Source organism: Lynx rufus, unplaced genomic scaffold (genome assembly GCF_022079265.1).
Source record: "Lynx rufus isolate CCGP_SWC_20201006 ecotype Redwood Valley unplaced genomic scaffold, mLynRuf1.p SCAF_9, whole genome shotgun sequence".
In the NCBI taxonomy this organism is placed as follows: domain Eukaryota; kingdom Metazoa; phylum Chordata; class Mammalia; order Carnivora; family Felidae; genus Lynx; species Lynx rufus.
Genome location: NW_025814897.1, coordinates 103,645,657 through 103,666,936, shown reverse-complemented (window position 1 = coordinate 103,666,936; position 21,280 = coordinate 103,645,657). Strand labels below are relative to the sequence as shown.

Genomic DNA, 21,280 nt, shown 5'->3' with positions numbered 1-21,280 from the left:
CTAAAAATGACTAAGAATCACAAAGTTAAAGGAACACAAAAGGAGACAACAGCCCTATGATTTCATTTCAACAAAATTTTAGAAGACCTGAACCAGGATAGTGATAAAGACTTTCACATCAAATAGAGTTTAAACTTACACTAGGAGGCTGGGAAACAAATCATAAGTTAACACACACACACTTAGCCACTTCAGAAAGAAATAGGAATCAGAGTCACACGGTGCCTCTGAAAGAGGGGATGCTGAGTAAGACTGAAAAGAGAGCAGTTGGAAGGTTTTAAAAGTTAGTTTCAACACGCGGTCCCTTTTATCCTTTGCTGCCATCAACCACCCCTCTGAGCAGAGGTTTACTATTTAGGAAAAGGTGAACTAGACAGGCCCTGGCATCAACAGTTTCAGGTAAGGGCAGAGTTGAAGTATTATTAGAGAACAGTGGTAATTAAATGGAACCAAAAATAATAAATGTTGAGGACCCTCCTCACTGACCTCCCACCCAACACTATAACCAGAGATACAGAACTTATCTCTGATGAAAATGAAATGGCCCATAGAAAGACTATGCCCACATCATCTCTTTACAGGGGACAGGAAGTCTAATCCGTGCACAGACTTCCCCATCACAGACTTTACTCTAAAAATCAAAAGAAAGTTAGGGAACACCAAAAACTTGACAAAAATCTCTTGAGAGGCTAAATAAACAAATGGGAAAAACAACTTGAAAGAAATGGCAATTCAGGGAACAGAAAAAAATACATATACACAGAAACATACTTGTATATTGATAGGAAGCGAGTATGTCATTAAAGAATAGTAATACATGAAGAAAAAAGCTCTTGGAAAATTAAAACTATGATAGCAAGAATTAAAATCTTTAAGAAAAGGTATTAAGCTGAGAAAATAAAAGTAGAAAGGGTTAAGAAGAGGGAAAAAAGAACAAATTAAACAGAGAAAGCTAAAGCAACAGTTAAAAAAATAAGAACATAAAATCTGCTATAAATTGAAGACATGCATTGTAACTTAATTTAACATCATTTATGTGTTAACTTCATTTATCAACTAGGCTAGTATGATGCTGTGATCTATAAGAAAAGTATGTATGGTCTTCATCCACAAGCTCCTAACTCAGAGTTGCCCAAACCCTTCAAAATTCCCAAGTGTTAAAAGTGTTTCTGGTTATGTTAATAACGTTACTTTTGGATACTACCTAAGGAAGGGGGCTGGCTGCCAGAAGGTTGAACTTTTAGTCTCCCTCCCCACTTCTGGAAGCCGAATGGAACACCAATGGACAATGATTTAATCAATCGCAGGAATTATGAAGGCTCTATAAAAACCCAAGGCAGGGTCCAAAGAGCTTCTGGGTTGGTGAACACTTGGGGATCTGGGGAGAATGGCATGCTCTGAGAGGGGAGGGAAGGGAAGTGTCACCAGATAGACCCTAAGACCTGCCCACTGGCTCCTACTCTTTGACCTCTGTCTAGCATTTTTTCCTTAAGCTCTCCTTTCTAGCTTATCTCCTAACTCAAATGGAAACTGAAACCACCCCTCAAGCAATAGTAAGTGCCCTGATAGACCTCCAGCCAGCCCAGACCACCCGAGCCATTTGAGCGTAACTCCCTCTTGTAACAGACTAGCACCTGTGCACATGGACCATGGAGTAACCTCAAGAATGACCAACAACTATTGTTACCTAATTATAAAACTAAAATCTCCACCCAAGGAGAAGCCAAGCCTCATTTACATAACATACAATGTATGTACAGACATGTTTCCTTAAGGCATATATGTGACCTTATACCCGTCTCTACATATGACAAGGCTTCTCTATCTAAATATTCATCCTAACCTAAATAAAAGGAACGCATTTTGGAGAGTCACGGCTTTGGAAGTTATTCCCTGTGATCACCTTATTTGTTGCAAATAAAGTTTCCTTTGCGCAACAACTTATGTGGTGTAGTTTCTATCTGTGACTCACCAAGGAATAAACTCATGTTGATTCGGTTGCAGAAGCTTCTCACCCCTTCCTTCACATCTTGCCCTACAGATCACTTTCACCTAGCTGTTTCTGAGTTATAATACACCAGTGATCTAGTAAGTAAAATGTTTCTGAGTTCTGTGAGCTGCTCTAACAAATTAACTGAATACAAGGAGGGGGTCATGGGAACTTGTGATTTATATTTCAGAACAGGTAACAACCTGGACCTACTACTGGCATGTGAATGGAAGTGTGAGGGAATAGTCTTGTAGGACTGAGCCCTTAACCTTCCGAATTTGATGCTATTTCCTTATAGACAGTAACAGAATTGAGTTGAATCCTTGGAATATCCTGCTGGTATCTGAGAATTGCTTGGTTGCTGTGTGGGAAACCCTCTTCTCCCCACCCCCACTATAGTGCCTAGTTGTTTGGTCAAACAGCCTAAATGTCACTGTGAAGGTCCTTTTGAGATATGATTAACATGTAAATCAGTAGATTCTGAGTAAACTACCCTCCATAATGTGGGTGGGCCTCATCCAATCAGTTGAAGGCCTCAGAGCAAAGACTGATTTCATGGAGTTTGGCTTCAAGATTACAACACCACCTCTTATCTGAATTTCTAGTCTGCTGGTTTGCCCTGTGGATTTTGAACTTGATAGCCACAATCACTTAAGCTTAAGGAATTTAAGCTAATTCCTTAAAATAAATCTCTCTCTCTCTCTCTCTCTATATATATTCTATTGGTTCTGCTTCACTTGAGGAGCCATAATACAGACTCTGGTACGGAAAGGGGTTCTAGAGGAAGAGAATGCTTTTTTAATATAGTGATTCAACAATTCTATACATTATTCAGTGCTCACCACAGTAAGTATACTCTTAATCTTTTCACCTATTTTACTCATCCCTGCACCCACCTCCCCTCTGTTAACCATCAGGTTTTTCTTTCTTATGTATTTTTTAAAGATTCATTTTATTATTTAATTATTTTTTTATTTTTTTATTTTTGAGAGAGAGATACAGTGTGCAAATGGGGAAGGGGCAGAGAGAAGGAGGGAGGCACAGAATCTGAAGCAGGCTCCAGGCTGTCAGCATGGAGCCCGAACTTGAATGCAGGACTCGAACTCATGAACCAGGAGATCATGACCTGAGCCAAAGCCGGCCACTTAACCGACTGAGCCACCCAGGTGCCCCTAGGGTTTTCTGCACATAGTATTACGTCACTGGCAAACAGTCAAAGTTTCAATTCTTCCTTACCAGTTTAGATGCCTTTTCTTTTCCATGTCTGAGTGCTGTGGCTAGGATTTCCAGGACTATGTTGAATAAAAGTGGTGAGAGTAGGCACCCTTATCTTTTTCCTGATCTTAAAAGTGCTTGGTTTTTCACAATTATGATGTTAGCTGTGCGTTTTTCATGTATGGCCTTTATTCTGTTGAAGTGTGTTCCCTCTAAACTTACATTGTTGAGGGTTTTCCTCATGAATAGATGCTGTACTTAGTCACATGCTTTTCCTGCATCTATTGAAATGATCATATGGTTTTTATCCTTTCTCTTATTGATATGACCTATCATGCTGATTGATTTGTGAATCCTGAACCACCACCCTTCTGTCCCAGGAAAAAAATTCCACTTGATCACGAAAGATTTTTCAAATGTATTGCTGGATTTAGTTTGCTAACATTTTGTTGAGGATTTTTGCATCCATGTTCACCAGATAAACCAGCCTGTAGTTCTTTTTTTGTGATGTCTTTATCTGGTATTGGTATCAAGGTAATGCTGGCTTCACAGAATGAATTTGGAAGCTTTCCCTCCTTTTTTAGTTTTTGGAATAGTTTAAGAATAGGTATTAACTCTTCTTTACATGTTTGGTAGAATTCACTTGTGAGGCCATTTGGTCCTAGACTTCTGTTTGTTGGGAGTTTTTTGATTACTGATTCAATTTCATTACTCATCATCAGTCCGTAAACATTTTCTATTTCTTCTGATTCAGTTTTAGGAGGTTATATGTTTCTAGGAATTTATCTATTTCTTATAGGTTGTCCAATTTTTTGACATATAACTTATCATAATATTCTCTTATAATCCTTTGTATTTTGTGGTGTTGGTTTTTATTTCTCCTCTTTCATTTCTGATTTTGCTTGGGTTCTCTCTCTTTAATGAGTCTGGCTAAAGGTTTATCAATTTTGTTGATTTCTCAAAGAAATAGCTCCTGGTTTTATTGATCTTTTTTTTTTAAGTTTCTATTTTGCTTATTTCTGCTCTAATCTTTATTATTTCCTTCCTACTCCTGGGTTTGGATTTTGTTTGTTCTTATTTTTCTATCTCCTTTAGGTGTAACGTTAGGTTGTTTGAGATTTTTCTTGCTTCTTGAGGAAGGCCTATATTGCTATAAACTTCCTAGAAGAACAGAATCTTAAGGATGAGCTTTCTGAATTAGTTCTGTGGTTTCTGGAATCGTTTCTTTAATTGATTTAAAGGCCCTAATGACTCTATTTTTGGTAGTAAAGAGAACACTGAAAGTCTATGGCAAAAAATCACCAATGGATACTCCTGATCAAATATTTCTTTAATAACAGACAAGGTTCTGGCCATTATGTAGTCAATACCTTAGAATATTTCAAGTTAAATGAGCAGAAAATTGGCTAGTTGTTTCTAATGACACTAGACGAAGTTGGGAAAGATAGGGATGTGCTTAGGGATTTAAATTCCTAGCTCAAGTACCATATAAATGACCTGAAAGTTTCTATGCCTGCGCTGAAAGAAATCCCGATCTCCTACAGCTACAGAGCTGAGATTGCTGGAAACCAAACCCAGAGGCTCACCAAGGCCAAATGGGTATAGATACTTCTGAGTACCACTGCTAGCAGCAGAGACCAACACTGAGTCCCTGATATGGCACCATTCCCTAGGGTTATCATCCAGCTACTTAATGGCAGGTTCATTATAATGGACCACCCACACCATGGAAGTGGCAATGTTTTGTTCTTTGTGGAATCGACATCTGGTTAAGGATTTGCCTTCCCTGCATATAGTGCTTCTGTGAAAAATACCATTTGTGGACTTACATAATGTCTTATCCCAGTCATGGTTTTCCACACAGCATTTCTTCTGAACAAGGAACTCACTTCTCAGCAAATGAAATGCAGCAATGGACCTATGGCTCATGGAATTCACTGCCCTTACCATGTGCCCCACAATCCTAAAGCAGCTGACTTAACAGAAGAGTGGAATGAAAGTAACAAACACCGGTGAGGTTGTGGAGCAAAAGAAATCCTCATCTATCACTAGAGAACATAAATGTCATAGCCACTATGGAAAACTCTTTGCCAGGCTCTTAAACATACATTTATCAGTTACAATCTAAAAATTCTACTCCTAGATATCGACCTAAAAGAAATAAAAACATTCATCCATTCAAAAACTTGCCCATCAATATTCAGAGTATCATTACTCATGGTAGCAAAAAAGTGGATCAACTGATAAATGGATAAATCAAATAGAATATTTCCATACAAAGAAGTACTACACAAAGGAATGAAAATATCGATACATGCTATAATATGGATTAACCTCAAAATTATGCAAAGTGAAAGAAGCCAAACGCAAAAACACATATTCTATACACAAGTCTGTTTATAAAGTGCCCAGAAAAGGAAAACCTATGTAGACAGAATTATACACTTGAAATAGGTGTATTTTATGATATATAAGTTGTGTCTCAGTAAAATCTTATTAATAATATGCATCACAGCACTAGACATAAAGGCCAATAACTAAAAGCTACCCAAATGCCAATCAACAGTAAAATGAATAAACCATGATACAATCTCACAGGGGAACACTGTACGACAATGAAAATGAACAATCTATAACACACACAACCTAGAGAAACCTTACATAATGGAAAGCAAAGAAGCCCTACACAAGAGTACATGCTGTATTACTCCACTTATACAGAATCCAAAAAATGGCAAAACAAATTTGCGCTGTTCAAAGTCAGAATGGTGGTTACACTTGGGGGTAGGGATCAGGTTCTATTACTTGACCTGGGTAATGACTACATGACTGGGCTTGCCTTGTGAATATTCACAAAGCCATACATTTATGGTAAGTGAGCTTGTGCATATGTATGGCATATCTTAACCGACTTTCGAAAAGATCACCTGTAATCCTAGGAAAAAAGAACAGAAATATCAAGTGTCCTTCAATCAGGTAAGGGTTAAATAAATTACAGAATATACATGTGTAGTAGCCATGGTTGGATGCCCACCAAGCATCTATTTGCCTCCTCTTTCCTGAAAGACTCGATCCCACTCTTAGACACATGGTGGGATTCCTGATCAGTGTAAGCTAAAGGCTTTCAAAGTATAGTCTGTGAATTCCTAAAGGTTACCAAGACCTTCTCAAGAGGTTTACAACGTTGAAACTCTCCAAAACAACCTGTATTGGAATTTGGATTACATTTCATTTGTAGATCAGTATGGAGAGAAATGACATCTTAACAATACTGAGCCTTCAAACCCATGAACAAGGTACATCATTCATTCCATTTAAGTCATTAATTTCATTCAAGTGTTTTGCACTTTCCAACGTTTAAGTCTTTCATGTCTTGTAAGATTTATCCCTAACACCTATTTTTTGATGCTCCTGTAAATGGTATAATTTTATAATTTCAACATTTTTGTTACTAACATACAGGAATACAACTGATTTTTGTATGTTGATCTTGTATTATGTGAGGCAGCATCAAGATGCCTTGCAGATTTTGCCTTCAATCTTGTTGCAAACTGCTCTGAGGCCACCATGACCCGAAAACGTCTAGACTGAAAGACCAAAGAGAAGAGGGAACAGCCCAAATGAGAAACAACAAGTTTCTGTATCTTAAACTATTGAACTTTTGGAAGGTTACATGGCAACAGATAAGTGATACAAGAGTTTAGCGAGAGTCACAGTAAAGAAAATAGGGTTTAGAAATTCTCAAAAGAGGCAAAATTACAAAGAAGCTAGGATACAAGTTGGGAGATTAACTGGGATCAAAACAGCAATGAGGTAGGCAGGCAGAGGAAAGAACCACAGTTACCTCTAAGAATTACTTGCACTGAAGCTAAAGGGGGCTTTGCCTTGATGTAGTTAGATCAATCTGGCTAGTTTTAATTCAGAGGAGCTTGATCCTTCTTGGACTTAAAAGGTCAGGGGGCATGAGATCATAGCTAACTCCTTTTTGTCAGAGGTTCTTGTCCACTCATGCTTCAGTTTGCTTCCACCAGGGCATTCTGCTGCATCTCTCAAGTGGTTGTGGCAGGAATTGGATCTCAACACAAAATAACTACTCTACATTACAAAATTAACTTATAAGTGTTGTCAGAGATGGTTTCTATGTAAATTGAATCATAATGGGCAAACTGTTACAAAGTTATTTCTTTGTATGTAAGGGAAAGACTCGTTTATCTGATAAAACATCCCACAACTGAAATGAGTTGATAAGCCCATGGGCTTTCTGAGCCCATGTCACAATCCCCACACGAGGTATGTCTGCACTTCTAGAAAACTAGAACAGAGAGCAAGAACCACAGGAGGTCTAGGTATTTGAACAAGAAAAATAGTTTAAAGGATATGGGGCATTCCCAATGAGGAACTGGATGTCTGAGTAGATCATTCTCCTACTGAGAGAAATAATATAGCTTCTGTTACCTTAAGATAAAGAGCCAGGAACAAAATAGGACAGATAAAATGCTATGTACTGTCAGCCATTTGAGACATGAACATTATCGTAACAGTCAGAAACTTGAGTTTCTGAAACCTGATCAGACTACTCTGTATATTTCTATAATTAGCTCTTTGTTTCTCATAAATAATTAGTAAAGTCCATTTTGAAATATTCCAGCGTCAGCAGTATTAAGAGAAATCAAGGAAAGCAAGGCTCTTTTTTAAACTTATATTTAAGCCAACTTTAGAAGAGTATTATTGAATTTGTGAAGAATGCTTCCGTTAAAAGTGATCATGTATTTGAGAGTTAAGACTGAAACTAAGTATATGCCCCCCCCCTTTTTTTTTTGCCTAGTGATTCTCCTTTCAGAGCTCTTTCCTATTCAAAACCAGTAAGATTTTAACTAGGGACACCAGGTTATCAGCCAGGAGACTCAAAATATTTCAAAGAATTGTGAAGACAATGTCCTAAGTAACTTCTCACATCATCCTTTGTACAAAAACTCAAATGGAAAAATTAAAGTTAGATTTTTCTCAATGGGAGTAGGTAAAACAGGTGGGAAGCCTGTTCTATATAGTTAAGAATAACACAAACATTGTTTAAGGGTACTGGAAGTGACAGGATAAGAAATAATCCAAAGTATTCCAACATAGGAAAAATGAAATAGTCTGATGAAATTAAAACTATAAAAATTGCTAAAAATAAATTCCAATTTTTAAAAGAAAGGAATACAGAGCTATAACATATAAATTAGATCAATGAACACAAAAATGGAGGATGTGATCCAGGAAAGAAATAACAAAACAAGCTAATATTTTAGTAATAATTCCAGATATTATGTTGATTATAAATTAGATAAGGCAAATAATCAAAGCTCTTAACAATTTAAGTAAATTCCCAGATCTGTAATGAACTTATTTGATGACTCTGTCTAGGTAATGTTTTCTAAACGTTACTACCCTGTAACAAGAAGAGTAACTGAAAACAGTAAAAGAATTCTGAATAAAAGGTGAGACCCAGAGTTTAATACAATCAAATTTTTAAGCACTCAGTGCTCCAAAGTGTTTTCCACAAATTCTAATTTTATGAGCTATCCCTTAAAAAAAGCGGAGGGGGGGGGTATTATAGTCAATTAAGTTAGGGAGTTACTGCACATTTTGGTATTTTTATTGCTCACTACTCAAACAAACAAAATCTGAGAGGCCCTGCAATAAAAAAAAAAGTAACACACTGATGACTCAAACACCTAGCACATTTGACTCTGTAAATACTTATTATTCCACGAAACACTTGAAACTCACTTTAGTAAACATTAAGATATTATAGTCTCCTTTTTTTTTTTTTATAAGGTTTCATCTTGGGCAGTTTTAGTTGGAGGTTTGAAAGTAAAGAAATTAAAATTAGTGGATAAAGTAACACTGGAATTATTAATAAACTACATTGCATTGTGGCAAACTATCACTATACTTATTACCATAAGAATAACATTCAGTTGAAAACAGAGAACAGAATGAAAACAGAGAGCAAAGTTGAAAAGGAACCTGCTAGGCTCCATCCCTCAAAATTTCTGCTAACACTCTTGGAAGCTGGCAATGGTAAACTAACTTTCATGTTTCAAGTTTTTCCCTTTTTGCTTCTGTGTGGAACGTTCTTCAGCTATCTACATGCACACTCAGGTCTCAGTTACAAAGTCACCTCAAAAGGGGTCTTCCCATGACATCGTAACTTCATCAAACTCTGAACCACATTATTTTAATCAAATGTTTCATTGCACTGATTTGATTACCAGCACAACCTAGTACCTAGAATGCTGCTGGACACATAATGCGATGCTCAACAACTACTTGTTCAATGAATTAATAAACACTATCTTTGCAAATCTCCATTTGTTTTTATATATTTTCATTTTCCATTTGTTTTACATATACCTATCTGGGTTAAATAAATACAAGAACAGGAACCAATACAAATATGTTTCTTTACTATTTCAAGTGTAAAACAATCAACATGGCACTTTGCAACTTCATAATTCTAAAACAACAAGTTGTTTTTTGTGTGTATGCAACATTATTTGTTCAAACATGTCCAAGGTTCTTATCTTTGACTGAAGGAAAGGATATAGTTTCACGCTGTTTGGAGTAAATAAGAGTTAAAAACAATCCTGAAAACATCTTGTCAATATTAAGGAAACAGAATTAGTAGTACCTCTAGAAAATATCAAAAACCTGCTCAAAATTTTGAATAACTTTGGAATGAGTTGAGTTACTTCAGTTAAAATGCAGCCAACTGAACATGAAAACTATTCCAGAGTAACAGAACAACTTTCTGAGAAGTTACATGGCAAGAAAAAGGGTAAGAATCGAGGTGAATTTAAAAGCATAGGGAAAAGTGACCACCATAGCCTCCACTTCTGTATTCCCTGGTCTAGCTGTTTAAATGTACATAAGATACAGTTTTCTTATGTTCCTATATACTGTTCAGAGTTGAACAGCCACAATGAAGAGATGAAAATGAGAGCTGGAGAGTATCTATTTCTTCAAAATTTTACAGTTACCTTTTACTGAATGTTCACTGGATTTTCAGGTATTGATATTATTTGCAATAAAAGGCAGAACTTGAATTCAAGTGCTGAGCTCTAACTAGAGATTCGGAGCCTTTAACTAATGAATTGAGTGAACTGATGGAGACTGAGCTACCCAGAATGCAGTTTAATCTCTCCACAGCTGCACGGCTATGTAACAAGCCAATTTCTGGTTTAAGACATCTATGCAAAGAGCAATTAATTTATCTCCAACAGAGATTCAAAATTACCACCACATCCTCCAAGTTCTCCTCAAGGCAACCCAAAATAATTTCTTTATACATACTCTTTAGACACATCAAACAACTTTAGCTCTAATAAAGGCAAGCTGAGGATTTTGTCTTTTGTTTTAATAAAAACTGCTCTGGTACTTGATTGCCACCTGTCTACATTTTCTTCACAACATAACATTTCAAAATGATCTCTGAATAAGGAACGTTAGACCTTCCATTCTTGGCAGACTCTATTTTCCAAGTTAAGAGCAGCAAACTGGTCATGCAAAGTTTTCTACACAAAAAAATTTGCCTAGAATAAATATTTCTGCCTGATATGAAATACTAGCCTCAGGTTCTAAAATTCAGAGGAAAAAAAAAACCTGGTAACTGGTATCTAATTATTTACAAAGCAGCCACCAATTTAAGTCACTGGCTCCTAATCACACTGTCATTCTTCTACATGGCATTAAAATCCAGGTTTTAAACTTGCCTTATACATGTTACATTTTCTCAAAGCATTCTTTATGAAGAGAAAAATCTTAATACATACGAACATATGTACGTATATAAACACATACATACATACATAAACACATGTACATACATAATTGGCCAAGCCTCAGTTAGTAGATTTGTCAGACACAATAAATGAAATGCACTTAAAAGTATACTTGTTCCAGTCTTAAAACGGATGCTGCATATTTGATTTAGCATCAAGAAATGCAGGCAATAACTAGAAAAAATATATACATATAATGACTGAGCAACTGGCCCAGCATGTTAGGGGCCATTTTAATAATCCAATCTGCAAAGCCAGAATAAAGTCTTTTAAAAAAAAAGTTGTTTTTTGTTTTTAAAAAGGTGGACATTAGCTTTCTTTCATAATCCAGATAAGCAGAAGACTACATTTAATACCTATATTTGGTTTGGTAAAACTCTTAAAGAGAAACAGTCTAATGATCCCATTTAATGATTCATCAGGCTGAATGAAATCTTAGAACACTTTTCTTCTCACATTCTTCAAACTGCATTTATAATTTGAGTCTCTACAGGCACCAAGATTTTGTCTATACTCTGTATATTGTGTATCATTTCTGTTACTTTACTAAAAAACCATATAGCTAAAAACAAATTGCAATAAACTGAAATGAGATAATCTGATTTCACACTGATTAGGTTTCCAAATAATGCCAAAATGTTCCACTTGCCCAAACCTAGTATCTAAATAGGTTCTAATCACACCAATAATTTTTTACTAAATAAAAGTCACTTTTAAATGAGAACAATCTGAATCATTAGGCTGCAGTTTATTCTATTTTCTATCAGATTATAAAACAACCAGTGCAATGTACATGACAAATAAGAATGATCAAGTCTTACCTTTGTCAGTTGTTACTTTGTCCACACATCTGAAAGAAATGAGAATCAACTATTAAAAGAACAATCTTGCACACTTTCTTAAAACACAGATATTTATCTCTTTCAGGTTCATCTCCAGAGTGATGCAGAAAGCACCTAGAGTAGTGTGGTCAATAGAACTTTCTGCAATGATGAAAATACTATATATCTGCACCTTCCAATATGATAGTCACATGTGGCTACTGAGTGCTTGGAATAGCTTATGTAATTGAGGAAGTGAATTTTTAATTTTGATTAATGTAAATTTAAATAGCTATCATATCTGACAGCACACAGCTACAGTATTCTTCAAGACAGTTTCTAACTATAAAAAGATTAATACAAAGGAAATATTGCTGATTTTATTATATTAAGTGGTCATGTAACAAAATGTCCTTATTTTACTAAATGCAGTAACTAGGTGTGAAATAAAACGTTTGAGATTTTCTTCTCTAAGGTATGTCTGTCAAAAAAAGCGGGGAGGAGAAGGAAGATAGAGGTAACGAGCAAAATCTTGACAACTATGGAGATTTCACTGTACTGTTTTCTCTATTTTGTGTATACTTGACAATTTTCATAAGAAAAATTTAATGAACCTAACAGAAAACCCCAAATTATTCATTTGTTATACCCAAGTCAAAATCTATTTCTACAAAGGCAAAAGACTGGACCTTAGAAATAAATATAATTTGTACTTTACAAATTAGATAGCAACAGCAAAGAGTTTTATGTATTATAAATGGATTTTTAAAAATGTTACTATCTTGTCTTAAATTTGTTAACATTTCTATCATTCATAACTGTTGAGTGTGGTAAAATGAACCCCTGCCCCTGGAGTCATTACCCAAATTCAAAAGTCCTCAGGTCTTGGATCTGTATTGTAAAGATGTCACACAGTATTTCTGAAGCAGTACAAAGTTGGTTTGGTTTTTTTTTATTTTTTGAAAGTAACCCTGATATAAATGAAAATCTTATGTAATAAAAGAATGTCCAAATACAGAAGCCATAGCATAATACAAAATCTGTTCTCCTTAGAAAGAACAGCTATCATTTTCTCATCCCACTTTTTTTTTTAAAGCTTGGTATTATAACTTTATTTTAAATTATATTATCAACACCCCAGTTAATAATTAACATAAGATAACTGCTAATCATCCTAACTCTAAAGGAGAAGTACAGATTTAATTGCTAAATTTTGAAACTATGCAATAAACTTTCCAAAAACCGTTTGGAATGCTAACATGTTTCTATTACCATATTGATCACCATAAGAGGAAAGCTCAGAATTTTAAACTTCTACAACTGGAGCTTTCTCCAAAGAGTCTCAAAAGCTGTTTCAATTCAGAATATTACTGCCTTTTCATTCCCATTATCATGACACCTTACAAAAGGAAATAGCAAGAAAGTGTCACCCAAAGGTTTACTACCATTTTACTTTAAGCAAGAAAATACACCAAAAATGGAATGCCATGTACCAGAAAATAGAGCAATATTTGTTTCCTTCATTTATAACCTCCCCCGAAACCTGTAGTAGTCCCTCTAAGAATACTCCATTTTAGCCGATAGGGTTACTCAATAGCTATAAGTTTAAAAAAGTATTTATTGAAGTTTTACACGAAGTGCATTGGCTAAACACAGGCCTTATGATCATGGTAGAACAAAAAGAAGCCTTTTTTGCAATCTAACCTACTTTTAGTTTAAGAATTAGTTTCCGTATTAGTAAAAAGCAGATGTTTTAACTTGATGAATTCAGAAAAAAAATGGTAGAAATGTACATATAGTTTTTTTAAAAAATATTTTTGAGAGAGAGAGAGAGAGAGAGAGCGAGAGCATGGGAGAGTGGCGGGGAGAGGCAGAGAGAGAAGGGAACAGAGGATCTGAAGTGGGATCTGCACTGACAGCAGTGAGCCCCATGCATGGCTAGAACTCACAAACCATGAGATCATGACCTGAACAGAAGTCAGACACTTAACCAACTGAACCACCCAGGCGCCCCGAGAAATGTACATATACTTTAAAATGAGACATGGATTAGGGGTGCCTGGGTGACTCGGTCGATTAAGCGTCCAACTTTGGCTCAGGTCATGATCTCACGGTTTGTGGGTCTGAGCCCCACATCAGGCTCTGTGCTGACAGCTCAGAGTCTGGAGCCTGCTTCAGATTCTGTGTCTCCCTCTCTCTCTCTGCCCCATCCCTTGCTCACACTGTGTCTATCTCTCTCAAAAATAAACATTTAAAAAATGTTATTAATAAAATAAAAATTAGATATGTATATAAACATCTGCAATTAAAATATAAGAATCTGAACTCTTAAGCTTATTGGCCAAAATACAGCAAATGATGAACCAAATTCTTCAATGGTACTGATATAAAAACCTTTCTTCATATTTGGTTTATCTTTTCTTATAATTAGTCTTAAAGTTTTATTTTAAAATGTTTCTAGCATTTAACTTTATGCCTTTCTTTTGAGCAAATTCACTGAAAAACCATTTCCTTCCATAAGGATTTCCTGTTCATTAACTTTTGAATGTTTCAATGTAAACGAAAACATTGTTACAAGCATAAATGTATATTAAAAACTGTAACCTAGTTATCACTTAATTATAAAGCTAACTTCACAAATCATAAATTGTCAGTTATTGATGAAGACACTAATTTAAAGAGCTTAAGTAACTTGCCCAAGGTCACTTAGGGAGTAGTAGAAAGCTGGGAGCAGAAACTATCTAGTCCAATCTTTTTCTACTTCATTACTTTGCCTTCTAACAAAAAAAGAGGTTTCAAACAATCCAAATCCCTGTAGTTATTAACCTTTTAAACTACTGTACACTTTGCTGTCTCTTCAATCAAGAGAAACAAATGTAGGTGAAACAGCTATTACTGAGAATTTATAGGAGGAAACGTTGGAATATGTAAAAGAACCTGAAAAGAACAAGTAATTAAGACAGAGATTAAATCTCTTCCTTCTTTTTAAAAAATTGCCATATGTTGTTAGGAAAATAGAGAAGAAGGTCAGAGAATACTTGACCAGGGTTCAGTAAACTGATACTCAAAACCTCACAAGAGGTGCCTGAGTGGCTCAGTGGGTAATGTGGTTAAGCATCCAACTCTTGATTTAAGCTCAGGTCATGATCCCATGCTTTGCGAGACTGAGCCCCAAGACTGAGTCCTGTGTCAGGCTCTGCACTGACACCATTGAGCCTGCACGAGATTATCTCTCTCCCTCTCTCTCTGTCCCTCCCTCCTGACCCCTCCTCTCTCTCAAAATAAACAAACATGAAAAAAAAAAAGAAAGAAAAAAACCTTTTGAAATATCTTGAACGGTTAAATAATTTTAACTGATTAGTTTTAAAGTTTACTTTATCACTCTGAAAATCCGTAAACCATGCATACATGTTTCACAAACCTTCACTAATCACTGCATCTTCCCTTCAGACTGCAAAGTCCTTCAAGACCAGGACAATGTCTCATTTACCTTTATAAAGCCTCGCCCAACAGGGTACCGGGCCCAGTTACTGCTCAATCATGGTTTAGTTAACTGAAATGCTTTAGAACTCCTTTGATTTCTAGGGCATGCAGTAAATTATTACTATGAAAATTTATTTTAACAATCTGACCAAAATTGCATAACTTTAAATTAAGAGACAGTTCTGAGGCTAAGAGAAGGTAAAAGAACACTACTATCTTTTACAATACTGGATAAGAGGGAAGGACACTAAGAATTAAGGCTCTTTCTCCCCCCAGGGAATAATATGGAGGAAAAAAACTGAAGGGATTAAATTAAGTCATCTTCATCCAAGTTCAACTGTTTTTAAAGTAAAAAGACTCGTAAGTACTTTTGTTGCCAAGAGTTAGGGGAAAAAAACCAAAGAAATGGAAAAAAACTATTGCATTAGGTGTCATCAGGTTGAGACATCATTTCTGTAAGTAAAACTGGTAGGAAAGTGGGAGGGAAATGAGCAAGGAAGTTTAGGTATATTTTACTCAGATGGGTAGGTGAGAATGGAAGGGCATTTACAAATGTATTATGAGGTTATTAACTTTCCCAGGTGTGGCAAAAGAAGGAAATGGAAAAAAAAATCCCAACTTTGCAGAGCTCACATAAAACCACCACGCACCGCTTACGTCTCTGGTATGCTACCACCACTCAAAACTAACTTTTAGCAAAGACTGCATGTAGTACGTACTAGGCTTTGTGTTAAGTGCTTCACGTGCTGTACTTAATTCTAATTCATCTCATAAGGATTAACATTAGCTCTTATAAACAATGCAACTAAAGCACACGCAGTTGAAGAAATTTGTCCAAGGAACTTAATCCAAGTAAGGGTAATGATAGCTCTTTTCAAACTGGTGAGATTAAATACACAATCTTAAACGTTTTTGTGACTGGAATTAATCTACAGGAATTAGAATCCCAATCGCAGCCAAATGATTTGTATGTACAGATCTTTGTTCACAGAATTGCAGTTTACACAATAAATTCTCTGGATTATGTTAACTTAAATAACATTCAAAAATTTGAAGTACATCTAACACCTCTGAATTTTATCTCTTTCTGAGGGGCTTCTAAGACAAGCATGCAGGTCACAGACTTAAGTCTTAATTTTGGAAGAGGTGTTTTCAAGTTTTAAATTTGGGATAAGCCAAATCTTGCCACACTATCTTTGGGAGGGGGCACTTAAAACTGTAATTCCCCCACTCCAATTTTCCCTTTTACCCATTTTTTTCACTTGAAAGTCGAAAGATAAAAATGATGTTTTCAGCGACGAATTCAATGGCTAATATGATTAATTTCTACAATTTACAAACACACGTACTCAGTATTTCCGACATAGAAACATCTTTAAATATTTATGTTCCTGGTCCCTCCATTATCCCTAGGTGATAACAGAATTCCTTGAAGAATTGTCTTTTAAGGATGAAGTTCCTACGTTGGAGCATAAGCACAAGCAGAGAAGCGAAAACTAAAAATAAATAAATAAATAAAATAAAATAAAATAAAATAAAATAAAATAAAATAAAATAAAATAAAATAAAATGGAAAACCACTAAAAGATACCCATCTGATTCTGCTGTGTGAAAGACTACACTTAAAACTGGCAGAGCCACGTTTCACCCTCCTAAGCACCAGATTCCTAAAACAAGTGAAACGTGATGTGAAAATTCAGCAGAGTGGAACAAACTACATAAAGCTGCTCATACAACTGGCTCTCGAGCTAATTAATGGGAAGGGGGGGTGGGGGCCACACACTTTAGAAGCCAAGACCGTGCTGTTGATTTCCTAATGGGGATGTGATGTAATACTGGAGGGCCGCCTTACGAGGGGAAGGGACAGGCTGACAAAGGGAGTGCAGATGCCAGAGTGCGGGCGAAGCCTGCGGCGGCGGGGAAGAGGAGGGCCGCTAAAGGCGCAGGAAAGGTGTATCCCACAAAGGACGACCTCGGGGAGAGGAGAAGTGGCCCCGCGGACGGGGGGCACGGGGGAGGGCCAGAGAGGAGCGACGGGACAGCTAGCAGGGAGGCGGCGTGACATCTGGCGCGCGAGCCGGCAGGGGGCAGAGCAGGCAGGATGTCACGTGGAGTGGGCGCTACGGGAGCCGAGAGGGTTGCGTGCGGACAGAGGGGGGTCTTTCCCACCGCCTGAAAGACTGCGTTACTCACAGGAGTCGCGGACTCTTCTTGCCCTGAGCTGGAGACGGGGGCTTCGCGGCCTGGGACTGCTGCCCTGGGGCGTCGGGAGGCCTGGCGCTGGGGCTGCTCCTCCGCCGGCGGGGATACTCGGCCTTCCTCCGGCGAGACACAGCGGCGGCGGCGGCGGCCGCAGCGGCCCGGCCCCGGTCCCGACCTCCCCTCAGCACGCGGCTGCTAGTGGTCCCTGCAGGCGCCGCCGCCGCCGCCGCCTCAGGGGGCTGTTGTTGGGGCTCCTCCGGAGCCGCCTTGGCCGCCGCCGCCTCTCCCCCTTCCTGGTCCTGCTGCTCCGGGGGTCTCGGCTCTTCCGTCTCCCCCGGCATCGGGGCTCGTCCGTCCCCCACCCCCTCGTCCCAGGCGGCGGAGGCGGAGGCGGCGGCGGCCGCGGCGCTGCTCCCCCCGCCCCCTTCGCCTCCCGGAGCGTCCGGCTCAATCTCACTCAGCGCTCCTCTTTCCCCCCTCCCCTCCGCCCGGCTCCGAGGGCGCCCCCCCCACCCCCTGCCACTCAAGGCCCGCTACCGCTGGCGGCGCGCGCGCCCGCCACAGACGTGCAGCGGACCAATCGGAGAGGAGGGACGGCTTCTTCGCTCTGCCCCTCGCGGCCTCTCACGCAGCGACGTACCAGGTTCCCTCCCCCACCCCTTCCTTCAACCAATCAGGAAACGGCTCTAAGGGAGCGCGCGAGGTTTCCTTCCCCGCGCACCCGTTCTCACCGTTAAACGGCTGCGTCTCGCGACAATCCTAAAGTGACCTTCCTCCCCCCCTCCCCCGCCCCACGAGCTCAACGCGCTAGGGGCAGTGGGAGGAGCAGGTCCCGCGAGGAGATTGGTGGGAGGAAAACGCACCTTTTTTCCCCGCCTCGCGCGCACCCTGGACTGGCTGCGCGCGCACCTGCCTCCCTAAGGAGCCGCTAATGCCACAGGGCTCTTTCTATCCTTCTTCCTTAAGCCGTGGAAGTAGCCTTGGCGTTCTTCTGCCTCCACCCCGACCCCACTTTCCTGTCTGTGGCCTTTCTGTCCCCAGCGCCGCCAGGTCTTGCGGAAAGAAGGGGAAAATTTTTTGAGTTGTCGCTTCTCCTTTAAGAAAAAAAACGCCGTCGGCTGCCGGATGAAAGTCTCTGAAAAAATGGCGGCGGTAGAACAGAGGCGGGGTCGTGAGGGCAAGGAGGGCCCGCCTCTTGGCGCATGCGCAGGGTCAACTTGTCAAAAGGCATCCTGGGAGATGAAGTCCTGAATATCCTGAGCTTTAGGAAAAGACGACAGGCAACCGGAGGCGTAGAGGATGCTGGGAGGTTTTGAGTGATGCACGATGGGAAAGGTAGTTTACTCGTTCTGCAGTGGGCGTTTGCTCTCTCAAGGAGGTAGTATTTCCGGGTTAGGCCGCGAAACTTGCACAGATCCCAGCTGGGTTGTCGGGGCAGTTGCTGGTTGGGATAGCTTAGGACTGTTTTCCCGACTTTGGAATCGGTGTTGGCGACACATCTCTTGGGTGGCCACGTTCACAGTGGCCTGGGTTGGTTACTTTGCACCTCCTAGCGTTCATGTTTGCAGTATACGCCTCGTCATCTTATGTGTGACCCGTGAGCTCCTAGAGGTCAGGCACTGAATCTGTTTCCGTCGGGTGCTTGGCGCATAGCACAAACCCACCACTCATTTGGTTCTTAAAGTCTGTGGAGGGGCGCCTGGGTGGCTCAGTCCATTAAGCCTGGGACTTCAGCTCGGGTCAAGATCTCACAGCTGGTGGGTTCCAGCCCCACGTGGGGCTCTGTGCTGACAGCTCAGAACCTGGACCCTGCTTTGGATTCTGTGTCTTCCTCTCTCTCTGTCTCTACCCCACTCGCACTCTGTCTCTCTGTGTCTATTAAAAAAAAACGTTAAAAAAAATTTTTTTTAAATAAAAGTTTGCGGAAAGGATTCTAGAGTTGCTGTTTTATCAGATGTTGGTGCCAAGGAGTTGGCGTCAGCTGCCTAACTTGGCTGTGGTCCCTGGGCTGCAGGGAAGGGGGTAGGGTGAAGAGTTGTTATCGTGATTCTGTGACCTACTCAGAGAAACCCAAGGCCTCTTTCATGCTCCCTCCCTCAAAGCCACTTGGCTTCTGTGGTTTTGAATGTTTCTGCTGCACAGGAAGCACGGTCAGAATAGCAGCTTTGTCAGAAATTACCTGTCTGTTCACTAGCGTATGCAACTATATTATCCTAATGCGTCAAATGGGAGTTTCCATTTGTTTTCCAAGTTGCAGTCAGTGACTCCTGCATTCCTTCCTTACTGCTTTTCATGAACTATACCCAGGAAGCGATGTGAGAGAATGGTTCTTACCCCTAGAAAATAAAACATCCAGGGTTAAAACCCCCCAGAGAAAGCAGTTGGAAACAAGATCTGGGGATCCAATTCTAAATTTCACATAAATCATTAAGTTAAACTGCAGATGGAGTCTAATATTTGCAAGCCAAGTGCTGAAGTGCATTTTTCCTCGGTGTCTTGGCTTAGTTACCAGTTCAGATGAGGCAAATGGCATATTTGCTGTCGAGTGTTCTGCACTTTCATAGGACTAGTGACATTTCAGTTGTAAAAACTACAGATTAGTGTGGATGGGAATTTTTTCAAACCCATCTGGACTTTTGGAACAGCACTGACATCCAATGGCTGCTCAAAGTAATGCAGAGTGGGAATCTTTTGATTAAAAAAAAAAAATCTTTGTGTCAGGAGGGAATGAAAGAATCAATAATTCCTTTAGATCAACCAAAAAAAAAAAAAAAAGACCACTGGATTGCAGAGGAAAGATCACAGGCATTGAAACTAAATCTGGATTGGGGCGCCTGGGTGACTTGGTTGGTTGAGCATCTGACTTCAGCTCAGGTCACGATCTCACAATTCATGGGTTGCAATCTCACAGTTCGTGGGTTGGTGGGTTTGAGCCCTACGTCGGGTTTTGCACTGACAGTGAGAAGCCTGCTTTAGATTCTCTCTCTCTGGATTATAGTAAATAGTAAAGCTACCTATAATTCTGTTAATTTCCTCAAGTTACCATTCCTTGAATTTATTTCACTACTGGTAGAGATGGAGATAATAATATCTGTTTCACAGGTCCATAATTATAGTTCTTCACACACTGCCTTCTCATAGGAGGCCTTTTGTAAATGTTTTATTTCATTCATGGTGAGTAAAATCAGAGTGGTAAAGATGAAAGTTAATCTCAGTGTCCTTTTTCAGAGAAATTGCTAGAAAGCAACATAGCTAAGCAGAAATTGTGCTTCACTGAGACATGTGCAGCTTAACGCCTTGTGTCTTGTCTTCCCATTTCATTCTTCATGACTGCTATAGTTGGTTGTGTTTTGGACCACAGACGTAGCCAGGCCCTGAAAATCTAAATGTGACTACTACTCTGCCCTGCTTTTAATGGATTTACAGTCTATTCAGGAAAGCAGGGAAGCATAGTTTCAGGATAATTAAGTGAATGAAGACAGCAAAACGAATTGGGTGCTGGTTAACTGATGGAAATTTTATGAAGGAAACTGCTTTTGTGGTCCCCAGCTTTATGTGCACACACACGCACGCACATACTCACATACACTCACACAGCAGGTTTTCTGATGCTCCAGCCACACTGGAGGAAACAAGTGCAAATCTGCCACTCCCATGAATTCAAGATGAATCCTGGCACATAGTAGGAGTTCAATTTTTTTCAAAGTTAATTTTGAATCTTTATCACCCTGTCCAATGCACTA

At 39.2% G+C, this 21,280-nt stretch overlaps 1 protein-coding gene across 3 annotated transcripts in view; it reads right to left on the bottom strand.

The window, feature by feature from the left end:
• ZFP91 (ZFP91 zinc finger protein, atypical E3 ubiquitin ligase) overlaps positions 1-17,960 on the bottom strand; it is a 46,818-nt gene extending 28,858 nt beyond the window's left edge. For 2 of the 3 annotated variants that reach the window (XM_047072343.1, XM_047072345.1), the window contains exons 1-2: positions 17,529-17,959; positions 11,853-11,881 (exon numbers count right to left, since the gene is read on the bottom strand). In XM_047072343.1, the coding sequence (XP_046928299.1) occupies positions 11,853-11,881; positions 17,529-17,878 (379 nt within the window). In that variant the 5' untranslated portion in view covers positions 17,879-17,959. Of the gene's footprint in view, positions 1-11,852; positions 11,882-17,528 lie in introns of all 3 variants that reach the window. The other variant, XM_047072346.1, reaches the window with a different exon arrangement.
• Positions 17,961-21,280: the final 3,320 nt, after the last annotated feature.